At 42.8% G+C, this 18,835-nt stretch overlaps 1 protein-coding gene across 1 annotated transcript; it reads right to left on the bottom strand.

Moving 5' to 3' along the window:
- Positions 1-242: 242 nt before the first annotated feature.
- On the bottom strand, positions 243-11,795 carry med1 (mediator complex subunit 1). The gene is made up of 16 exons (XM_029456357.1): positions 11,594-11,795; positions 9,904-10,010; positions 8,999-9,077; positions 8,626-8,680; positions 8,186-8,318; positions 7,977-8,005; positions 7,762-7,833; positions 7,525-7,599; positions 7,041-7,204; positions 6,806-6,917; positions 6,548-6,672; positions 6,321-6,448; positions 5,534-5,735; positions 5,368-5,463; positions 5,111-5,216; positions 243-4,710 (listed from the first exon to the last, which is right to left on the bottom strand). The coding sequence occupies exons 1-16, from the start codon at positions 11,712-11,714 to the stop codon at positions 828-830; spliced, it is 5,487 nt and encodes a 1,828-aa protein (XP_029312217.1). The 5' UTR covers positions 11,715-11,795; the 3' UTR covers positions 243-827.
- Between the last annotated feature and the right edge of the window lie 7,040 nt (positions 11,796-18,835).

Here is an 18,835-nt window from a genome sequence, read left to right as displayed (position 1 = left end):
TCTAGCACTGATTGAGCACCTTGATACACTGCTGCCATCTAGTGTAGGTGTTGTAGATGAGCCGTTGAGCACAAGGGGGAAAATAAATAATACTTGCTCTATCTCTAGCAACTCATTCAACAGTTAGGAAGTATAATGATCAAATTAATTTTAAATTAATATAGTATTTCGAGATTGTTACCGTAAATGTAAATTAAAATGGGTAAATACACATGATACTACAATAAAGAAATGTGACAGTGAACTTTTTCCACAAGTGAAATGTTTATTTCAAGCTTCCAAAACTTCTACAGTTAAAAAATTTCCAGCATGTCTCTTTTCTCCATTATCCTCCTCATCATCATCTTTACCCACACTAACACATCAACACTTTAAAATGTATCAAAATCTAAAAACTCCTAGTTGTATCTGAAAAACAAGGCTACTGAACACTGTACCCTTCTTGCTTTACATTACTTTTTTTTTTTTTAACAGCTGGCAAATGTATTAAATGTGAAATGAAAAGACATTCTGACATCACAGGAAAGACAAAAATAATGTTAATTTGTCTGAAAATATACTGTTTGAATCCGTTTCCTTAATGAAGCTTTGGGTAGTTGGTATTTTGGTATTTGGATAACAACTGACATCCAAATCCCTGGATACTTTACACTGATACTGAACAGTAAGTATAACATTAAAATACAGCTTAAACAAGACAATGATCACTCAGAGACACAATATCCTTGTATCCAGTTACAAATTGTGCCTTGAGTTAAATAAATAGAAGTTTAATTTGTATGTTAAAAGGCATGTGTTAAAAACATGAGAAAAGAAAAATAATAAAATCAAAGGTTTCCAGTGAGGGCTGAGTCCATGAGGTCGTCATCTTCATTTCTCATATACATTGGACTGGGCCGGGATGGACGCTCAGAACCCAGCATGGACAAAGAGGAATCTGAAGCGGAGATGGGTGACCTGGACCAACTGTCTGCTTTTATTGGATGCGAGGACGGCCCCATGGACATAGATGACTTCTTTTTCTCTTTGTCCCGGTCCCGTTCTCGGTCTCTGTCCCTCTCCCGTTCCCTCTCTTTCTGTTTCTTCTTCTCCTTCTTGTGTTTCTTGTGCTTCTCTCCTGAGCTGAGAGGGATGGAGCTCATGTAATCCTGGGGAGGAAGCGGACGAATGGTCTGGTCGTCGTCCGAGCTGGGGCTGTTCTGGTGGGACTTCTCAGCCACTGAGCTGCTGCCTGATTCACTCTCGCTGTCATGGTTGAGTGGTGTGAATCCTGGCGAGCGGCTGTGGCTCGGGGAGGAGCGGTCATGCTTGGGAGTGGAGCCACTGAAGAGGGGGGAAGCTTTGAGGCTAGAAATTTGGGGACGCATAGAGTCACCAGATCCGTCCCCTGCTTTCTGAAGGGTCACTTTGGCCTTGATGCTTGGTGAGCCACCATCAGGTTTGCTAATGATAATTTTGGCCAGACCAGTCGCACTCCCCCCACCCGTTTTTGGGTCCATCAGCTTTTTATCCCCACTGTTACCAGAAACAGAAACAGACACTTTTGCTTTTGCCTCTTTATCAGACTTTTCCCGCTTATACTCCCCACTTTGGGACAACGAGCCATGCTTGGAAGAACCCATGTTTGAAGGTCCACTGCCGGGAACATTTCCAGGACCACCACCAGGAGCAGATCCCGAACCAGTTACTGGTGGCCCTACCTCACAACCATCCTCCCCTACACCTCCTCCACCTACACTCTTCAGTTTGTCTATGACTGCCGTAAGAGAGGGTTTCTTGTTTCGACTGGGAGACTTCCCTTTGGCGTTGGGATTGTTTGCATTGTTCTGACCAGCACCTCCACCACTTCCACCTCCACCCCCGCTTCCTCCACCTCCACCACTGCCTCCACTTCCACCTCCTGCCCCTCCTCCACCTCCCCCACCCCCATACTGAGACTGGGAGCCTCCTGAGAAAGTCATGGAACCAGAGGATGAGGAGGAGCTGGAGGATGATGAGGAAGATGTGGAACCAGAGGAGCTCCCACCAATTGGCTTCTGGGAGCTCATGCCTCCACCAGAAGAAGACTTGGACCCTCCAGAGCTGCCACCTCCCGAGCCCATCGGCGATTTAGCCTTGGAAGAAGGAGGTGTTCCTGGAACCTGGGACTGCTGCATTTTCATAGGGGAGGACAACTTGTCAGAGCTACTGGAGCGGGAGTGAGAAGGGGAGATGTTGGGCTTTATGTTGGGATTCATAAGAGACCCAGGAGGCTTGCCCCCCTGAGGCTTCATTTTATTAGCACTTCCAATCCCACTACCGCTACTTCCAGGCCCAGACAGCCCATGCTTGGTGATTGGGGAGGTTCCTGGTTTGCCAACACTCATTCCCTGTGAGGAGCCTTTAGATTGGGATGGCCCCCCTCCACCCATTCCTGCACTCCCTGGCTTGGAGCTGTTGCCTTGTGTCGTGGAGCCTTCTTTGGACTTGATCTTCCCAGAGGAAGATGAGTGAGAATGATGGCTTTTGCTACTGCTGGTTCCCCCTGCTCCACCTGTGTTGCTTGTGGCTGAGCTGCTGGAGGTGTATCCACTATGGGATGATGTTTTCCCCCCAGTTATGGTCCCTTTTGGGATCTGAATAGTGATTTTGGGGATTGGAGGTGTGGCACCACCGGGAGGAGTCTGCGAGCGCCCTGAACTACCAGGAGACTTGGAGCCTCCTCCACTTATACTTCCCCCAGAACCTGAGCCACCACTAGGAGGAGTGTATGGCCGTCCCCCTGAGCTGTGAGAGGGGGACTTGCCATCAGGGTCCATCTTTTTGCGTTTGGGAGGCTTCTCTTTAGACTTTCCCTCACTGGATGGGGTTCTGCTACGTTTGACCTGTTTGCCCTCTGTTGAACTGGTCCCCATCCCCATCCCCATCCCAATCCCAGAACTGCTCCCTCCGTTACCCCCATTTTCATCCTTTGGTCGCATGAGTCCCTGTTGCAGTTTCATTTTGGGTTCTGCACATTTAAAATCAGCACATGCCGCTGCTAGGCCCATTATGAGGGGGCTCGGGGACCCTCCGCTATGTGCTTCTCCCAAATCAGGAGCTTGCCCCAGAAGTGGTTTACCACCACCACTGTTGCCTCCAAAAACTATCCCCATATCAAAAGGGTCCTTCAGCGAAGGCTCTGGGGTGCTCTGCCCATGTGGAGTGGGATTCTGAGGTGTTCCCGACGGGGTATTCTGCTGACTACTTCCCCCAAAACCCTTGACCAGGTCCATGTCTCCATCTGCACTTGGAGAGCTGTCATCAAAGTAGTTCTGGGAGAAGCCATGGCCTGAAGTCAGGAGGTCAGGGTTGAAATCAGCAGCATCAGGGAAGAAGTTGGTGGAAGAAGAATCGCTGGTGGGCGTGGCAGCAGTTGCAGCTGCCTCAGCAATCAGGTCAGCAGCATCAGTAAAAGGATTCTCATTGCTGTTTGTGTTGAAAATGTCTGCCGAGTCGAACACTGCGCTGCCCTGACCGGAGCTGGAGGAGTCACGGATGGGTGTACCTAGAGGACCTCCATCCTCCCCACCACTGCCCATGGGGTGCTGCCCGTGGCTCCCACCGCTGCCTTTGCCTGTCTGCTCGGGCAAATCCGACAAGATTTCTGTGATATCAGGTCCGATGCTATCAGAGCTAGAGAGGCGGACCATACGAGGCGGTACAGCTCCTGGTGGTTGCTGTTGCTGAGACTGGACATGAGACTGTGAATAAGGCATGCTGGGGCCAGACGGCGGTGTTCCACATTGGCTTGGTGCTGGAGTGATGCTATGGGGTGTGTCTAGGCCATCACCAGTCAGGTTAACGTCAAAGAGAGAATTTTGAGATGCGTCCACATCCATAGAGAGGAGCTCACGGTGGAAATCATCCTCATGCGAGACATGATGGTGGTGCTGCTGCATGGAAGATCCCTGTTGTGATTTCATGCCTAAACTGCCACCTCCCCCACCTGCTGCAGTTCCAGGCATTACACCACCCTTTTCTGTCCCCCTTGGGCGCTTCTTCTTTCCTTTTGAGTTACCCCCAGGGCAGGCTCCACTCATGCTCTCGGTCCGTGGGGAGCCAGATGAAGAATTCTGCCTCTCTAATGGACTAGAACCATATAGGATGGCGAAATCTTGTGTGGGATTGTCTTTCAACAAGTTCATCAACATAGGATGATTCTTAGTGTTGCTGGCAGGGGAGGATGTTAGGGGTGGAGTTTGGTGGGGTTGTGGGGCATTCTGGGAGCTGGGACTAGAGCCCACACTTCCAGTTATCTGTAATAGACTTGTCAGTATGGGATTCTGGGTGACTTTATTGTAGTCATCTGAATGGCCTTGACCAGACTGTTGTTGTTGTTGCTGCAACTGTTGCTGGCCAGCCACCCCTCCTTGGGTTAGGCATTCTCCTCCTTGGGCTTGCCTCTCTGTACGGGAAGCCCCAAACAGAGAAGTAATTGGACCTCCAAAATTAGGTCCCCCAGGGGGTCCTCCTCCTGTGGGTGTGTTGCCCTCTGTGAGCCCAGGCAGTCCCATAGGGTTAGTTCCATCATCTACTGCCATGGGGTAGGTGGGACTACCGGAGGGTGGCAGGTTATTCTTCACCATGATCTCCACTGTCTGTGCAATTAGTGAGAGGGCTGGAGTGTCTGCCTGGATGGTCTCGGCTTTCCTTCGAATTGCCCGCATCGTTACAGGGATGGACATGCATCTATGGGGTGGATGGAAACAATTACCATAAAAAACATTCTAGAGCTACAACGACTAGTCAACTTCTCGATCAACAGAAAGAAAAATAAATCCACGACTAATTTGACAATTAATTTATCGTTAATGGAATTAACAAAGATGGCAGAAAATGCTGTTTTCATCCTAGAATATGGAGATTTCCTGCTTTTTGTTTTAGATCATAGTAAACTGAATATGTTTGTGTTTTGGACTGGCAAAACAAGAACATTTTCCACTATTTTCTGCCATTTCATAGACCAAACGATTATTGGATTAGTTTAGAGAATGTTAAACAGATTAATCAATAATGAAAATAATCTTTAGTTGCAGCCCTAAAGCATACTATTCATATTTATGCATTCAGGAGGAATTAACAAACTCACCGCTGGACCACTTTGGTGATGAATTCATCAGTGCAGATCAGAGCATCTGACAGTCCTTTATATAGTTTGCAGGACACCTGTCTGGAGTCTATCACCTCCATTACCACTAGATGAAGGAGGACAGAGGAATCAGATAAGAAAAAGACTTATAATGCAAAATAATCAACACTTCATACATTGCAGTATCACTATTGGGTATGTTTAAAGGAATATCAACATATGCTGGATTAGTGAGATTATGTAAAAGTAATGCTCACCACAGACTAATGACTCATTGACCGGATGCTGGAATGAGACGCTGAAACTCGAGTCGGTAAGAGGACATACTTCAAACTGCAGCAGACCTGCACTATCTGAGGGAACAGTAAATATGATTCACTTGTCAAATATTATTTAATACATAAAACAGAGAACAGTAGTTACCTTCTTTGATGGAAGTTCGTTTCACACAGCTGCCAATCAAAGTGTTATAGGCTGCCTGGTGCCGGATGATATCCAACAAGAGGGGCACTTGGGCTGGGTGGCGGAAGGGGATCTTGGATACCAGTACTCCTTGAAGAGAATGACCATCTTGCACCGGGGCATCACTATTCAGGAAGTAACAGTGCTGCTGATCTGGCAACGTCTGTGAAAAGCATAAAGAGGTCGTTTTTTTCTTCTTCTAGGATTAATCTAAACTTTGGTGTACTGGCTGTGTGTATCTTTATTTTTACTTAAATCGATGTTTTCCTTAACAAACTACAGAACATGAATGTAGCGGTCGTTCATGAGCAGTAAAGCACCATCTTCCATTAAACCATTCATTTATTTGCAGAATAACAGAAAATTACATTTCACTAAACTTCTGTTTTCCAAAAGCCAAGATGGCAGAGAGAAGTACAGATGCTACAGATGTTACAGTATACAGAGACTTGCTGCAATAGTAATCCTGACGGAGAGAAATGGTCATAATAATTGGAAGAATAGCTCTGTACCAATGTAGTAATGCTGATGATTTTACTCCCAATAAGCCCAAAAATAGAGCAGTCTTAATTCCAATAGTTGACCATAATTACAAACAACCAAGAAAAAAGAAACAGAGAGGTCTTACAATATTACTGTAGCGACAAAACAATTAAACCATAAGCACAGGCTGAATATAGTAAGAAATTAATAAAAAGGTAAGAAGACATTAATTATGTGTGAGGCGGTTTTGCGTATGTCTGCTCACAAAATAGAAGTGCATGTTGCGTGAAGGCGCCGGCGTGGAGCTGCCTTCCTCAAGGAGCTGCCGCTGGCTCTGGACAATTAGCTGGTATAAAGGTGAGAGGCTGGGGGAGCTCTCAAACACTGGGATTGCTGTGAAAAAATGAAATGAAAAGAAATTATCCAACAAACTGAGCATTGTCCTATAAGTACATATTTATTCCGAATATGGTGTGCGTGAGGTAAACTCACAAGTAGCATTGCCCAGCCTCTGAATAAAGGACAGAGAGAAAGGCATGGGGCGGTTCATCTTGAGGAAAAAGCAAGCAGGCAGGTCCACACAGTTGGAGTTGGTCACAGTGGAAAAGGAAGGTGTCCTGAAATACACCAAAAATAAATGAATCAGCTGCCTTTAATACATTTATTTTGCATGCCAATAGTTCTTGCACAGATTTTGCTCATAACAGGATATGTATAAGTTCCCTGATAAAGGGAGGCACTCTTTCTTACCCTTTGTTATCCACTGGATGGGATCCAGTGATGAGTGGCGTGATTGGGAGCTTGTAGACAGGAGAGGTTCCCTCGATTGTCACAGAAACACTGACACCCAGAGAACGTGGAACTGCAAAGATTACCCAAGAGTCCAGACAAGGAGACAGGTCACACAAGGATCCTTTAGCAAATCACATGGCCTTATCCTTCTTATTTATATTTATGATTTGATTCACTTGCTCTATGCACTTACCGTTACCATCTGGTAAGTTAAGCTGCGAGTCCGGTCCCTCCTCAAATATCTCAAAAGGGGACATGTAACACTGAAGAGAAACAAGATGGCCACCACTCCTGGCAGTCAGCAGGCCCACACTGCCATGAAGAATAGTCTCCACTGCATTAGCATTGGTTGCTAACCTAGAAAACACACATCAATCAAAAGTTTTTGAAATGACAAAAAGAGATGCTTGAATCAGGCTTTAAGTAAAGAAGTAGTAATTCATACTCCTGGTTAGGTAGATGTGTATTTTACCACATGTACTGATTTATTACATAGATTAGTTAGTTAGTAATACACCCTCCAAAATCAACAATTGTGCCTTTTAACATTCTGAATAGGTCTCCCTTCCCTGCATGACTCTAAATGATAACAGTGCAACTTGAATATTAAAATGAGATGAAGCTCAAATACATGGATGATTTAAAAGGTTGACAAAAAGGAGATATTATGAACTTACCTAAACATGTGCATCATCTTGGTGAGATCAAGTTCTAAAGACTGCAGTGCTATATACATCTTGGTTTTCAGCTTACTGGAACACAGAAATTAAGTAAGAAAATTAGATATAATTGACATGAAAACAATAATAAATCATAAAGACGTGTAATATCCGTCTTTTACAAAACAACTGCCTTTAATCAGCATTTAGATTGGCTTCAACCAGAAATCCATACTAGCCTACAAGTCTACTTACTTGTCCCCGGGGAGCTTGTATAGTTCCACCAGTCCCTTCAGGTGTTTGGAAAACTCTTCAAAGTTCTTCTCCCTGATGAGACGCAGGAGAGGAGGTGATTTAGACAGCGTTCAGACAAATAGTATTTCTCACAGGTGCCTGCATCAGTCCACAAAACAGAAATAAGAAACTCTAAAATAAAATGTGTTGTTGTGAAGTGTGTGATTCTTACTCACCTTAGATGCTGAATCAGCTCAAGACAACTCTGTTATCAACAAATCAAGAAGATAATAATATAATACAACTTGAGGACAATGTATTCATCAAGGTGCATGACTGGAATTAATTAAAGGAATTAATTTGTATTACGCAAGTATAGAATTTATGATAAGCTTCAAACTTGACTCAGCTTTATGGAGCCATATGGAAGTTAAAGTAAACTGACCGTAGGGTTTTCTCCCTGATGAGCCACCTTGACGTCCACTAGCTGGCCATTGGTGTCCAGCTGCACCTCCACATAAAACATGTCTGATGTGATGTAACATTCTGTCCCTGATGGGCTGAGGTGAGAGCCAAGCCTGTTCACACGAGACAAAAATGAAAGCGATAGAGTGACTCGTTTGACTTTGGTCAATTTAAAAATGTTTTTAAGTGGTTTCCGAAAGCAAGGCATAATATTTTAACTCTCCGGTGATAAGAACCTTCTGGGCAAAGTTTCACAAAGAAATAAAAAGCACATGTAACACTGATACGCCCTTGCAATTTCCCAATATGTTCGGGCCAGGCTTCCTGCTGTCCTCTTGTTAAAAAAAAAGAGTATAAATAACAAAAACAATCTGCAATCAGACTCAATGCCCTGTACTTTGAAAAAGAGAAAGAACTCACAGGTTTTGCCGAGCGATGGATTCTAGACGATCTGTCATGGAGGGCAGAGATGAGACTGAAAAAGAAGGCAGAGAAGAACGGGGACATTTTTAAATCATATAACGAGACGATCATATGTTATACAATTGTTGCCGGATCTTCCTACTGTCTATAGACATGCCTTCATGCATCACATTTAAAAGAAAACGTGAAGTTTGCTGCATTCAATTAATGGCGACTGGTTATAAGAACATGCATTTACATTATTAGCTTGTCCTAAAACAACTCGTCAGTACTTACTCCACATACAGTTGTGTTCTCCTGTCTAATGAGGGAAAGTAACACATTCTAATGGAAACCGTTGCCCTGCTCTCCCTTGTGTTTCTGTCCTCACCTTTCAGCGCTCTCTGCAGAGTCTCCAAGCAGGTGAGCAGGAGTTGGTGACCTGTAGCATTCATCACACCGCGTTTCTCCTGGGACACAGTGTGAAGTAAAACACAGGAATAAGATAATAGCTGAGAAAATATAAAAGGACCATTAACGAGATCTGATGTTTAAATTTGTCTCGCACTGGCTTAGTCAGCACTCCAGTTGCACGGGCCCTGCAGGTAAGTCAGGTAAAAAAAAGTGCAATTACGGTTAGTGATTAATTGCTGTGTATGTATAGTGAACAGGTTGGTAGTGAATCTCTCTTGTGGGTACTGATGAGGTATTGTCAAATACACTTTTCCAAGACGCATTATGTTTGTGTGCATTTTTAAAGGTCTTTAAAAATTACTAAATAGAATGTAATTACTCACGTAAAAAGGTACATAAGTGATTTACTCATTTTGGTCCCCATTTATTTTAATAAAGGGGGGAAACTGCTTTCCTACTAAGCCATTAATAGATTATGTACATTTCACCGTGTGCAGAGTTCAATCTGACTAAACTCTGACAAGAGAGATAATGACTCTCACAGAATGTGTGGGAATAACCTCTTGTTTGAGTATTGATTGTTGCCTTTTCATGATACAAAAAGTAAGCCTCTAGCAGCAGCTTCTTGCAAAGTTGCCGGCATGTTTTCCTGCCCTGCCTGAAATTTCACCTGGCTGGTTCAGGTCTGAGCATAGCATCTGAGATGCATCTAGTCCGTTTGGTTTGTCGAAACACAACCAGGAGGAGTGACACCTAATCAGGTAGACAGCTGCTTGTTCCAGACATTCAGGGAATCTTCAATATTGAAACCCGTTACGGTTCAAAGAGGTGCTTTGTGAATTCAAACTGATTATTTTCTCTCTCAGAATGTGTCTGTCTTACCATGGCCTGACGCACAACCTTGCAGGTCTCCTGCCATGGCCGTGAAGCATTGTGTTTGCCATGAAGCTTCTCCAGTAAAGCAGACATGCGGTTGTGCTTCTCCGCCTCTGAAAAAAGATGCAATATACAAGAGAACAGGTAATCAAAAACACAAATTATAAACATTTATTGTTAGCCATTTTAAAGATATTCAACGCCTAACTACACTTATTCCATCTCAGTCCTTTAAAAACAACAAATTTAACTAGATATGATCTGTGAGCAGATCTACCACATGTTCATTTCACTTTGCTTTTCAACAAATGTAAACTAAAATGCAACACAAACACCACGTCATGAAAACTATTAATCATTGCATTTTACGTTCAAGTTTCAAACATCTTCCGAACATCTCTATCGAAGATCTAATCAGGCTATAACAACATAATAGTAACAGTGACAGCCAATCTTCATCCACTTATTTGTTGTTATTGAAACAAAAATAAACATACACAGCAAGTAACCAACAATCTCATAATATATGTATGATATGAAAAATATATTTTGTTTTTGTTGGTACATTCAGCTGTAGACAAAATACACTCAGTTCATTCTCAACAATAATCATCAAGTTGAATCAACACCTCTCTATAAAACAGTTTCAACAAAAAGTGAACATTGTACTATTCATTGAGGTATGATTCAGCCTATTGCAGGACTGTTGTATTAAACTACATTAGTTTTAGCTAGGTGTATTTTAAACGAAACTGGCAACTAAGTGTAGACTGTGTTACATGGATAATCAACTCAGGAAATGTTCGTTGTTTGCATGTATACTTTTTACGTATGATAATATAATTTGGTGAAAATAACAATTGTAACTACACATTTTTAGCTCGTAAGTAATGTAAACAGGATCAGCTAGCTATGATCAGCAATAAATCATGACTCCATCATGATAAAGTTTACTCCACAATTGATTTAAACGAGGGCACTACCAAAACCAATGTAGCAGCGTTTCTGAGCTCCCCACAAATACAGTACAATTCATATTGATGTCTTCATTACGTTTCTGTAAATTGTGATTTTGGGGCACCAATAAATACAAAATAAAACACAACATAAAGACGTTAATCAATCACGTCACGTGACATCCCAAAAAACCCCATCACATCAGCACTACTTGTGTCAGTCTGGCCAAAAGGGCATGTCAACGAAACTGTTTTGTTTATCTGTCATAATGGGCTACTACAGTGCTATAGCTTGTTAGTTCATGTTGCTTAGGTAGGCTGACTTGCTTTTGTTCAACACTAGAAGTCAAAATGAGGCAAACTTATGTGGTGGCAGTATATTACTTTCAGAGAGCTTTGTGTAGTCCCTAAAGTTAGCGTTTCAACAAAGTTGATGTTAGCGAATTGCTAACGTTAGCTTTGTGCTGACTACAAGAAGCTAGCTGCCAACTACTTTACCAAACATGACACCCTATCTAGTACCACCAACTTGTGTTTCACAAATGTACCTTATTGAGTTAAAGCTGCAAATTCACCCAATTTATATGTCAAAAACATACATAAAAAGCAACGATAACATTACAGAGACGGCTAAGTTAGCTCTGAGCCGTCGTTAGCATGCGTCGCTTTGCCCAGCAAACCAGATCATTATAATAACAAAGAAATAGTGAGCCAAAGAATATAAAAGTCTCGTGTATTACCTGTGGCCTCTTCAGATTTGTTCCGATCTCCATGAGTCTGGTTCCCTGCTTGCTGAACCGAGAGAGAAAGTTCTCTCGCAGGGCTAGCGCTCTGCATAGAAACACTGGGCCCGGCCGCCATTGTGCCCCGCTAACCGTTTCAGTTTACCCGGCCTGCTTCGGTTTCTCTGCCTTCCCATCCGGGCTTCCGTACGGCACCATACTCCTGGTGGGTGAGTGACAAACTCTTTTCTTGTTTTGTTCCTACTTCACATCTTAGTCCAGTTGACGTGAGACTTCGTCGTTAGCCTCAGAATAATATGTATTCACATCTAACTGTGTAACTAAATAAGCTGGACATCCTTTTAAATACGTTTTAATTGACCAATTTGCAGTGTTTTTACAATTATTATTGATTGTGTATCAATATTATTTAAGGTGAAACATGCCTTTGCCTTTATTCCTTCAAAACGAATTCTAATCCCTTGACTTTGACTGCTTAAAATAAATGACAATGATCTGATGAAGACTCCAGATGGCGTACGATCGCCGCGAGTAAATGATTCATGATTTGCCAAGAGCAACTATCCGCCAAAAAATCCAAAGGAAGGTTGAAATATTCATGTTAATCGACTTCAGAAACAGAAAATTGCAGAGTCTTAACATGATGCTTGTTTTTCTTACAATTTGTACTTTTCATATCCTCATTTATAAGGCAGTCACACGAAGCAATTGACAATTAGGCAGTAAATAAAGAAATTTGAAACAGCAAAAAGCAGCCATGCACACACCTGAGCCTATTGCACAGCTGAGCCTGTGGCAATGAGGGCTCTCTGGGGAGGATTTTCCCACCAACCATTATGACCTGCCTGAGAGAGGGAGCAGGAGTGTGTGCATGAATACGTGTGCATTTGTGCATATGCAAAGATATATTTGTGAATATGGGTATCCAACCACACACAAACACACACAGGAGATCGCTATAGACAGCAGTGGAGATGGAGAGGGACCAGATTGGCATCGTCTGAGACAGTAGACAGACCCACAGATAGACATGAGAAAAGAGGGGAGGTGCCGCTATGTAATTGATGTGCCCACCAGGAGCTTTAGCTGGCTGCCTGGCATGGAAGAGGAGGTGGGCACCGCTGCCAAGACAGCAGTAGGAGAAAGGAAAGTGAGGCACAGGCCTTGGGGAGCACAGTAGCGGGCTGAAACCATGCCCATCAATCAGAGGCTAGTTCACCTTGCCATGCCAAGCGGGACACCCCTCTGTGCAGAGGGAAGGGGTGGCACAGGGAGCGAGGCTGGCACAGTTGCTAAACCTCCCCTAATCCTCCTGGTGGGTGTATCAGTGCCATGTCCGAATGGCAGCAGAGTGGGCAGAGCCAGACATGAGGGGAAAAGAAAAGAAAGTTCAGCCCCTATTCTGAAAGAGGTGTCACTTCATGTTGTTAACATCATGATGTAGAATTGTATTCAACTAACGGCAAAAAAAAAATGCCGCGGCTTCTCATTAAAGAGCAGTTTAGGAATTTTGACATTGACCAAAAAAAGGGTATCTTGTTTTTAGCTTCGGAAAGAGTTCAACAAAATTAGGCCGATCTGTCCATTATATTTTGCACCATATGCTGTATGCAGTCTGTGATTACGCTGATTCTTACTTTGAGCCTTTGCATGACAGGGTTTTCTTCTTTTCTTTATATAGCACATTTCTTACATCATTTTATATTATGAATGTATGCCAGATAAAAATGGCAAACCATTGTGGATGGCACAAGAAGCCCTGCTGTAGAATGTAAGACAATGAATTAACATGCACACACGTTTGGGCTGCAACTAATGATTATTTTCATCATCGATTAATCTGCTGATTATTTGCTTAGATTAATCGTTTGGTCTATAAAATGTCAGAAGATAGTGAAAAATGACCATCCCAGTTTCTAAATGTCTTGAAATCTCCATTTAGAGGCTGAAAATAGCATTTTCTGCCATTGTTTCACGACATTATTCGATTATCATTATAGTTGCTGATTGTTCTTCTGTCCATCGACTGATCCATTAGTCAACTAATCGTAGCATCTCTACATACTGTGCATATACAAACATACTCAAGTCAATGACAAACAAAACTAATCATCCTTTGTTCCTGACTTCCTTGTATTGTCAAAAATATTGTGTTGTTGAAGAAGATGCCTTTGAAACATCTCTATAAACACATGTATTTGATTTCCTCTGCATGTTTCCAGTTTTAACACAAGGGATGGAGACGTGTGAACAGCTTGGCAACCTTATTGAGTGCTTTGAAGTTGACTACCCTCCTTTTTCACCATCTCTCTAGGTGAACTCACATTTTACCTGATGTGAATAAATAAAAACGGGCTATTTGACGATTCATGGCCGCCAGACGAATTAACCAGACAATGCCAATAACAGATTTGCTATAGGGTTTGGTGGTTGGTTTACAAGCAGCTTTATTGAGCTGACTCTTGTATAAATGTGCCAGACAAAAGGAATAGACTGAGCTTTTTTTGCTTTTCACATATCATACAAGTTTAAGATCAGTGAGCCTGAAGGCTGGAAACGGTCCAGAAAACAGTGAAGCATTACCAGGACACAGTTTCTGCTTCTTTGGCACCGAGTGCCTTGAAGTGCAAGGGCAGCTGGGAAGACTAGCTGCGAGGGTGGTAGAGGGAGGGAAGTGCAAGAGACAGAGGGAGAGGGAGAGAGAAAGGAGGGGTCGGCCCTATAGGACCATTTGTGATGAGGCTCATTTGCACAACGGCACTTAATTGGCTACAACAATTAATTAATGTGTTGGAAAGTTGGCACAAAAAGTTCATTTAAGAGGGTTTTAATAAGCAATTAGGGAGAAGTAACCAGTGAGGTAGAAGCAGCCACGAAAAGATGCAGAAAACTCTGAAAGTATAAACTCCAGCTCTTTGTGAATAATGTGTCATATCTGGAAACCAGGATGTGGTTTGGTAGTTACTGCACATCCCATTGTGAGCACTGATGACATTAAGATACATTATTTTTACCCCACACTTTTACAACCCCAACTGTTCATGGCACCCACTTTCCAAAAACAGCATTTTCTCCTCTCCCCTTCCTTCTCCCTCCCACTGTCTGCCTCCCTCTCTCTTTCTCACTCTGTGTATGAAATATTGCATGACTAATGAGTGGAGCAGGTTGAAATCCTGGGGAAGATGTCCTTGGAAGACGAATGCATTTTCAGCAGAATAATTAACTTAATTAACAAATTCACATGCATATTCATCAGCCTATTAATGTCTCCTCTGCGCGGCTTGATGAGCAGTGGGGTAATAACCATCTCATTTGCATAGCCTGTTCACACAACTCCCCATTTAAAGACAAAATAAGGGAATGAAGAGCACAGGAGGAAAAAGGAAGAGAGAAATTGGAAGAGGAGACAACAAATAGAAAGGCGCAGCGGGGTAATGCGCAGAGGTGAGGAAGTGACGTGGGATGGTTGGAAATAGGCTAACAGTTTATCTGACGGATGGGTGACATGAGTAGGGACGGCAAACATGAGCTCCAACAGATTGACTCCATCTCTCTCTCTTTCTCTTTCTCATCCCTCCAGTCAACCTTGCAAGCCACCCCCCCCCCCCCCCCTGCTGTTCCACCATCACCATTTCCTTGCATCTATAATATCCTAAAAGCTGAAATAAGTGTGCTTTCTTAATGACCTTTTTAGAGTTATATCCAAGTCGGAGTACAGAAATATCCCCCATCAGATGTTTGTCTTGGTTAATTGTTCTTCTATCACTCAGTGGAGAACACATGATCATATCGGCGTGCCCTCTCCGTGTTTCTCTCCCTCTCTGTCTGTCTCTTTCTCCCCTTCCTACAGTCTCTCAGGGGGAATCTTCTTGGCATTGCTCCACTCCTTTCTTCTCCACTGCCAGGCTGCTGCCGCCGTCTCTACTCTGTTACCACTGTCTGCACACAACCTGGTGCTCCTAGCAACGCCACCTCTCACGCATACACTCCACATGGCGGTCCGAATGCCGTGTGTGTGTGTGTGTGTGTGTGTGTGCTAAACACACACACCTCATATTTACAGTAGATTCATTGTCACTCTTAATTCTCATTTATGTACTGAGACAAATCCTTGGTCTACAGCTTATGAGCCAAATGTTTATTTTGCCACTTTGATAGAAAACAAATGTCAAATTCAATAACCCTGTAAGCTGTCAATACTTCTGTCTGTTCCAGTTTGGAAGAGTTGAGTCTCAAAACACTTTTGTTTTAAGTAGAACAAAAGAATTACTAGGCAAAGTGTAACAATTATGTTTCACTTTATTCTCTTTATTACTCCATAATCACAACAGTTTTACCTCTTTCATCAAAAGATACACTGCACATGTTCATAATATTGCTTTATGAATTAAACAGGTGCATTGCAAATGACTTTTCTACAAATTATTTATGTTTCTGCTCTTGTAATTGCCATATTTACATTATCTTCCTATTTTTTCTTGTTTCACAATTTTGCTTTCCCTTACTGGGACGTTGATTTATGGACTCCGGTATCCAATCTCAAGATGTTGTCATGAAAGGATGCTTCATGCATAGAACAAGTAGGCTACATCTTTGCAAGGTGTTCAACATGTCCGTTAAAGCACCAGAGACATGTATGTATGTACATTACCACGGAGGACTGACAGTCTACAGGTTTTTATTCCAAAACCAACCTGAAACAGCTGATTTCACATGTTGACATCTATGATATCACCTAAACTCTTTTCTTATGTAGACGGCAAGAAACGTACAGACATACTACAAGAACGTATTCCACAATGAAGCCCTGCTGTAGACTTGGACATGATGTGTTCTTTCACCGACTTTACATTTTCCGTTGTTGGCCAAGTCCTGATCTCAATCTTCGTTGGAGGCATCTTTTCTGTCTTCTGCCCTTAGCATTCATCTGAGGATGCAAAAAAGTGCAAGGACATACATTGAGAAAGTGCCCTGTCGTATTAGCAATTGGCTTGATGGACTACAAGTTTCTTCTTCTGTCTGAACAGAGTAAGACCTCCAATGAAGCAACGCCATGTTGTATTGCATGAAAGGTAGAACCGTCTCTTTTTGTTTTAATTGTATTCATTAGTAACTCCACCTTTCCACAGTTTGGACTGTTCTCTCAATGTCGCTTTTGCTCTTTATTTATAGGGAGTGGCATGAAAACCCTCCTATATTTTATAATATTGTGCTATCACATTTGTTTGTTACAGGTCGCCAATACAAACCACCATGTTTCTACCCAAGTTCAACAGCTCTTTGGATTTTGGAGCTGAAGGACTTTCTGTCGTGTGTTGAGCGTCTCCTCTTCAGCTGTGGCATCTCAAGAAGTCTGTTTGAGTTTGAAGTCGCATGCTGGCCTCGCTCAGAGTATTGTTAGAGCTGGTTACTTTATGCACAATGTGTCTGTGACCTTGCTGTGTGATGCTGATACTATACATTTGTTGTTGGAGTATCATGCACTGCAGACGTACACATTGCTGTGGGTGGGTCAAGGTGGGGGTTGGGCGAACCAACTTCAAAAACAGGCCCACCCAATCGCAAGTATTTAACACATAAAGGGTCAAAACGGGATTATCTAGTGAGTAGACTGTGGTGCAAGCAGGCTGTACAGTGGCCTACTTTTGATAATCTTAAGGTCCTGGATGAGTCTAAATTATTTTCTCTGTGCCCACCCTCACTGGGATTTAGTGTGACTGTGTAACTGAGTTGGAACAAAGGACTTTCAGAGGGTAGCAGCTAAATGTTTGCCACTGATAACTATGAACTTTCTTAGGTTTTGCTAAATGTTATTCATGCCAAAGTGGGAAATTGTACACACACACACACACACACACACACACACACACACACACACACACACACACACACACGCACACACACACACTGATTGTGTTTACATGGGTCAGATTGTGTGTCCTCCCTTAATATGCTAACACACTGTTGTGGCGTTGACACTTTTTTTGTTATTTGCTCTTTAATTTGTGCGTTATATCCTCTATTATTTTCTTCATCATCTGCACGCGTGACTCTTTTGACTTCAGTCCAGGTTATATCATTCTGAAGTCTTTTCTGTGCTCGCAGAATACAAACACGTAATTACGTGCATGATCATTTTAGATTTTTGTTTTGTGACGTGCATTTTTCACATCTTAGTTCAGGTCAGACCATGCTGATTGGCTAAAAGCCGGCTTATCCAGGCTTCTGTGTAGCAGTTGTGAGAGGAAGGGCTAGGAAATGCGATTGAGATACAGAGCATTAGCCGGTGTCGTGAGGAAATTAAAGGCCAGATCGCTTTCTTAATCAGAGCACAAGCACTGCGTTAAGAAGGAATTAGGTCGACAGCTGCTGTGTCGCTGCTTACCTTGCTCTCGCTCTCTCCCGTCCTCATACACACACATGTTCTTCACACACTCTTATTGTCATTCTCCTTTCTGTTCCACTCCTTGACCCTTCACTTTTGTCTTTTTCACTTTTTGTTTCCCCGTCTACTAGCACTATTTCCTGGCTGGGCTTCTCCTCTCTTTCCTCATCCAATCTTCTTTCCCCTACGCGTGAGAGCCAGGCTTTGGCCACTTGTCAACAAGCGAACACACGCTCAGACACGCAACCAAAACAAACCTGGAAGAATTATAATTTTCTACAAAACGTGTAGACGAAAAATTTGAGACTAAAGAGAAGAGAACAGAAGAGGAGAGAGGAGAGAAGTGATGCATGATGGATAAAGATGGTTTTTGGTTCTGTTCCAGGAGGCTCAGTAGTACCCCTGTGGCTGATGGATGAGCTGTCATCGTTGAGCTCTTCCATGTACACCTGAGATGAATGGACAAACAGCAGTGGCCCTTTCGCTGTCTATCCATCTTTCTCTGTTTAGATACATTCTGCTGTCCACTCTCGTCCCCCACCCACACACACAAGGGGCTCATCAGAGTTTTTGAAGACTAATGCCGTTATTTTTAGACATGAGTTGCAAGTAGCCAATATTTGGTGCCAGCATTAGCTGTATTTTTGATTTGACCATTTAATGCCAAAAACCTGGCATGGATTCAGTGTTTCCCAGGATTTGTATTGTTGCTGGAATGATTAAAAAACAACTACAAATTTACAACATGGGAAACCAATGAGATGAGATGTTGGCAGTGGGATAACCAACTTAACTTATTCGATATTAAAAGACAAAAAAAACCCCACACATAACAGCTTCAAAGGTAGAATTGA

This window comes from Cottoperca gobio, chromosome 19 (genome assembly GCF_900634415.1).
Source record: "Cottoperca gobio chromosome 19, fCotGob3.1, whole genome shotgun sequence".
NCBI lineage: Eukaryota > Metazoa > Chordata > Actinopteri > Perciformes > Bovichtidae > Cottoperca > Cottoperca gobio.
This window is presented reverse-complemented; position numbering and strand designations above follow the sequence as displayed.

What these genes read in the sequence shown, in the direction of transcription:
- med1 (XM_029456357.1), bottom strand. Translation starts at nt 11,714, where the DNA reads ATGGCGGCCGGGCCCAGTGTTTCTATGCAGAGCGCTAGCCCTGCGAGA. An exon ending in TCTGCAGAGAGCGCTGAAAG is followed by an intron (nt 8,681 to 8,998) that starts GTGAGGACAGAA and finishes CTTCTTTTTCAG; the next exon opens with TCTCATCTCTGCCCTCCATG. An exon ending in ATCACCAAAGTGGTCCAGCG is followed by an intron (nt 4,711 to 5,110) that starts GTGAGTTTGTTA and finishes TCCACCCCATAG; the next exon opens with ATGCATGTCCATCCCTGTAA.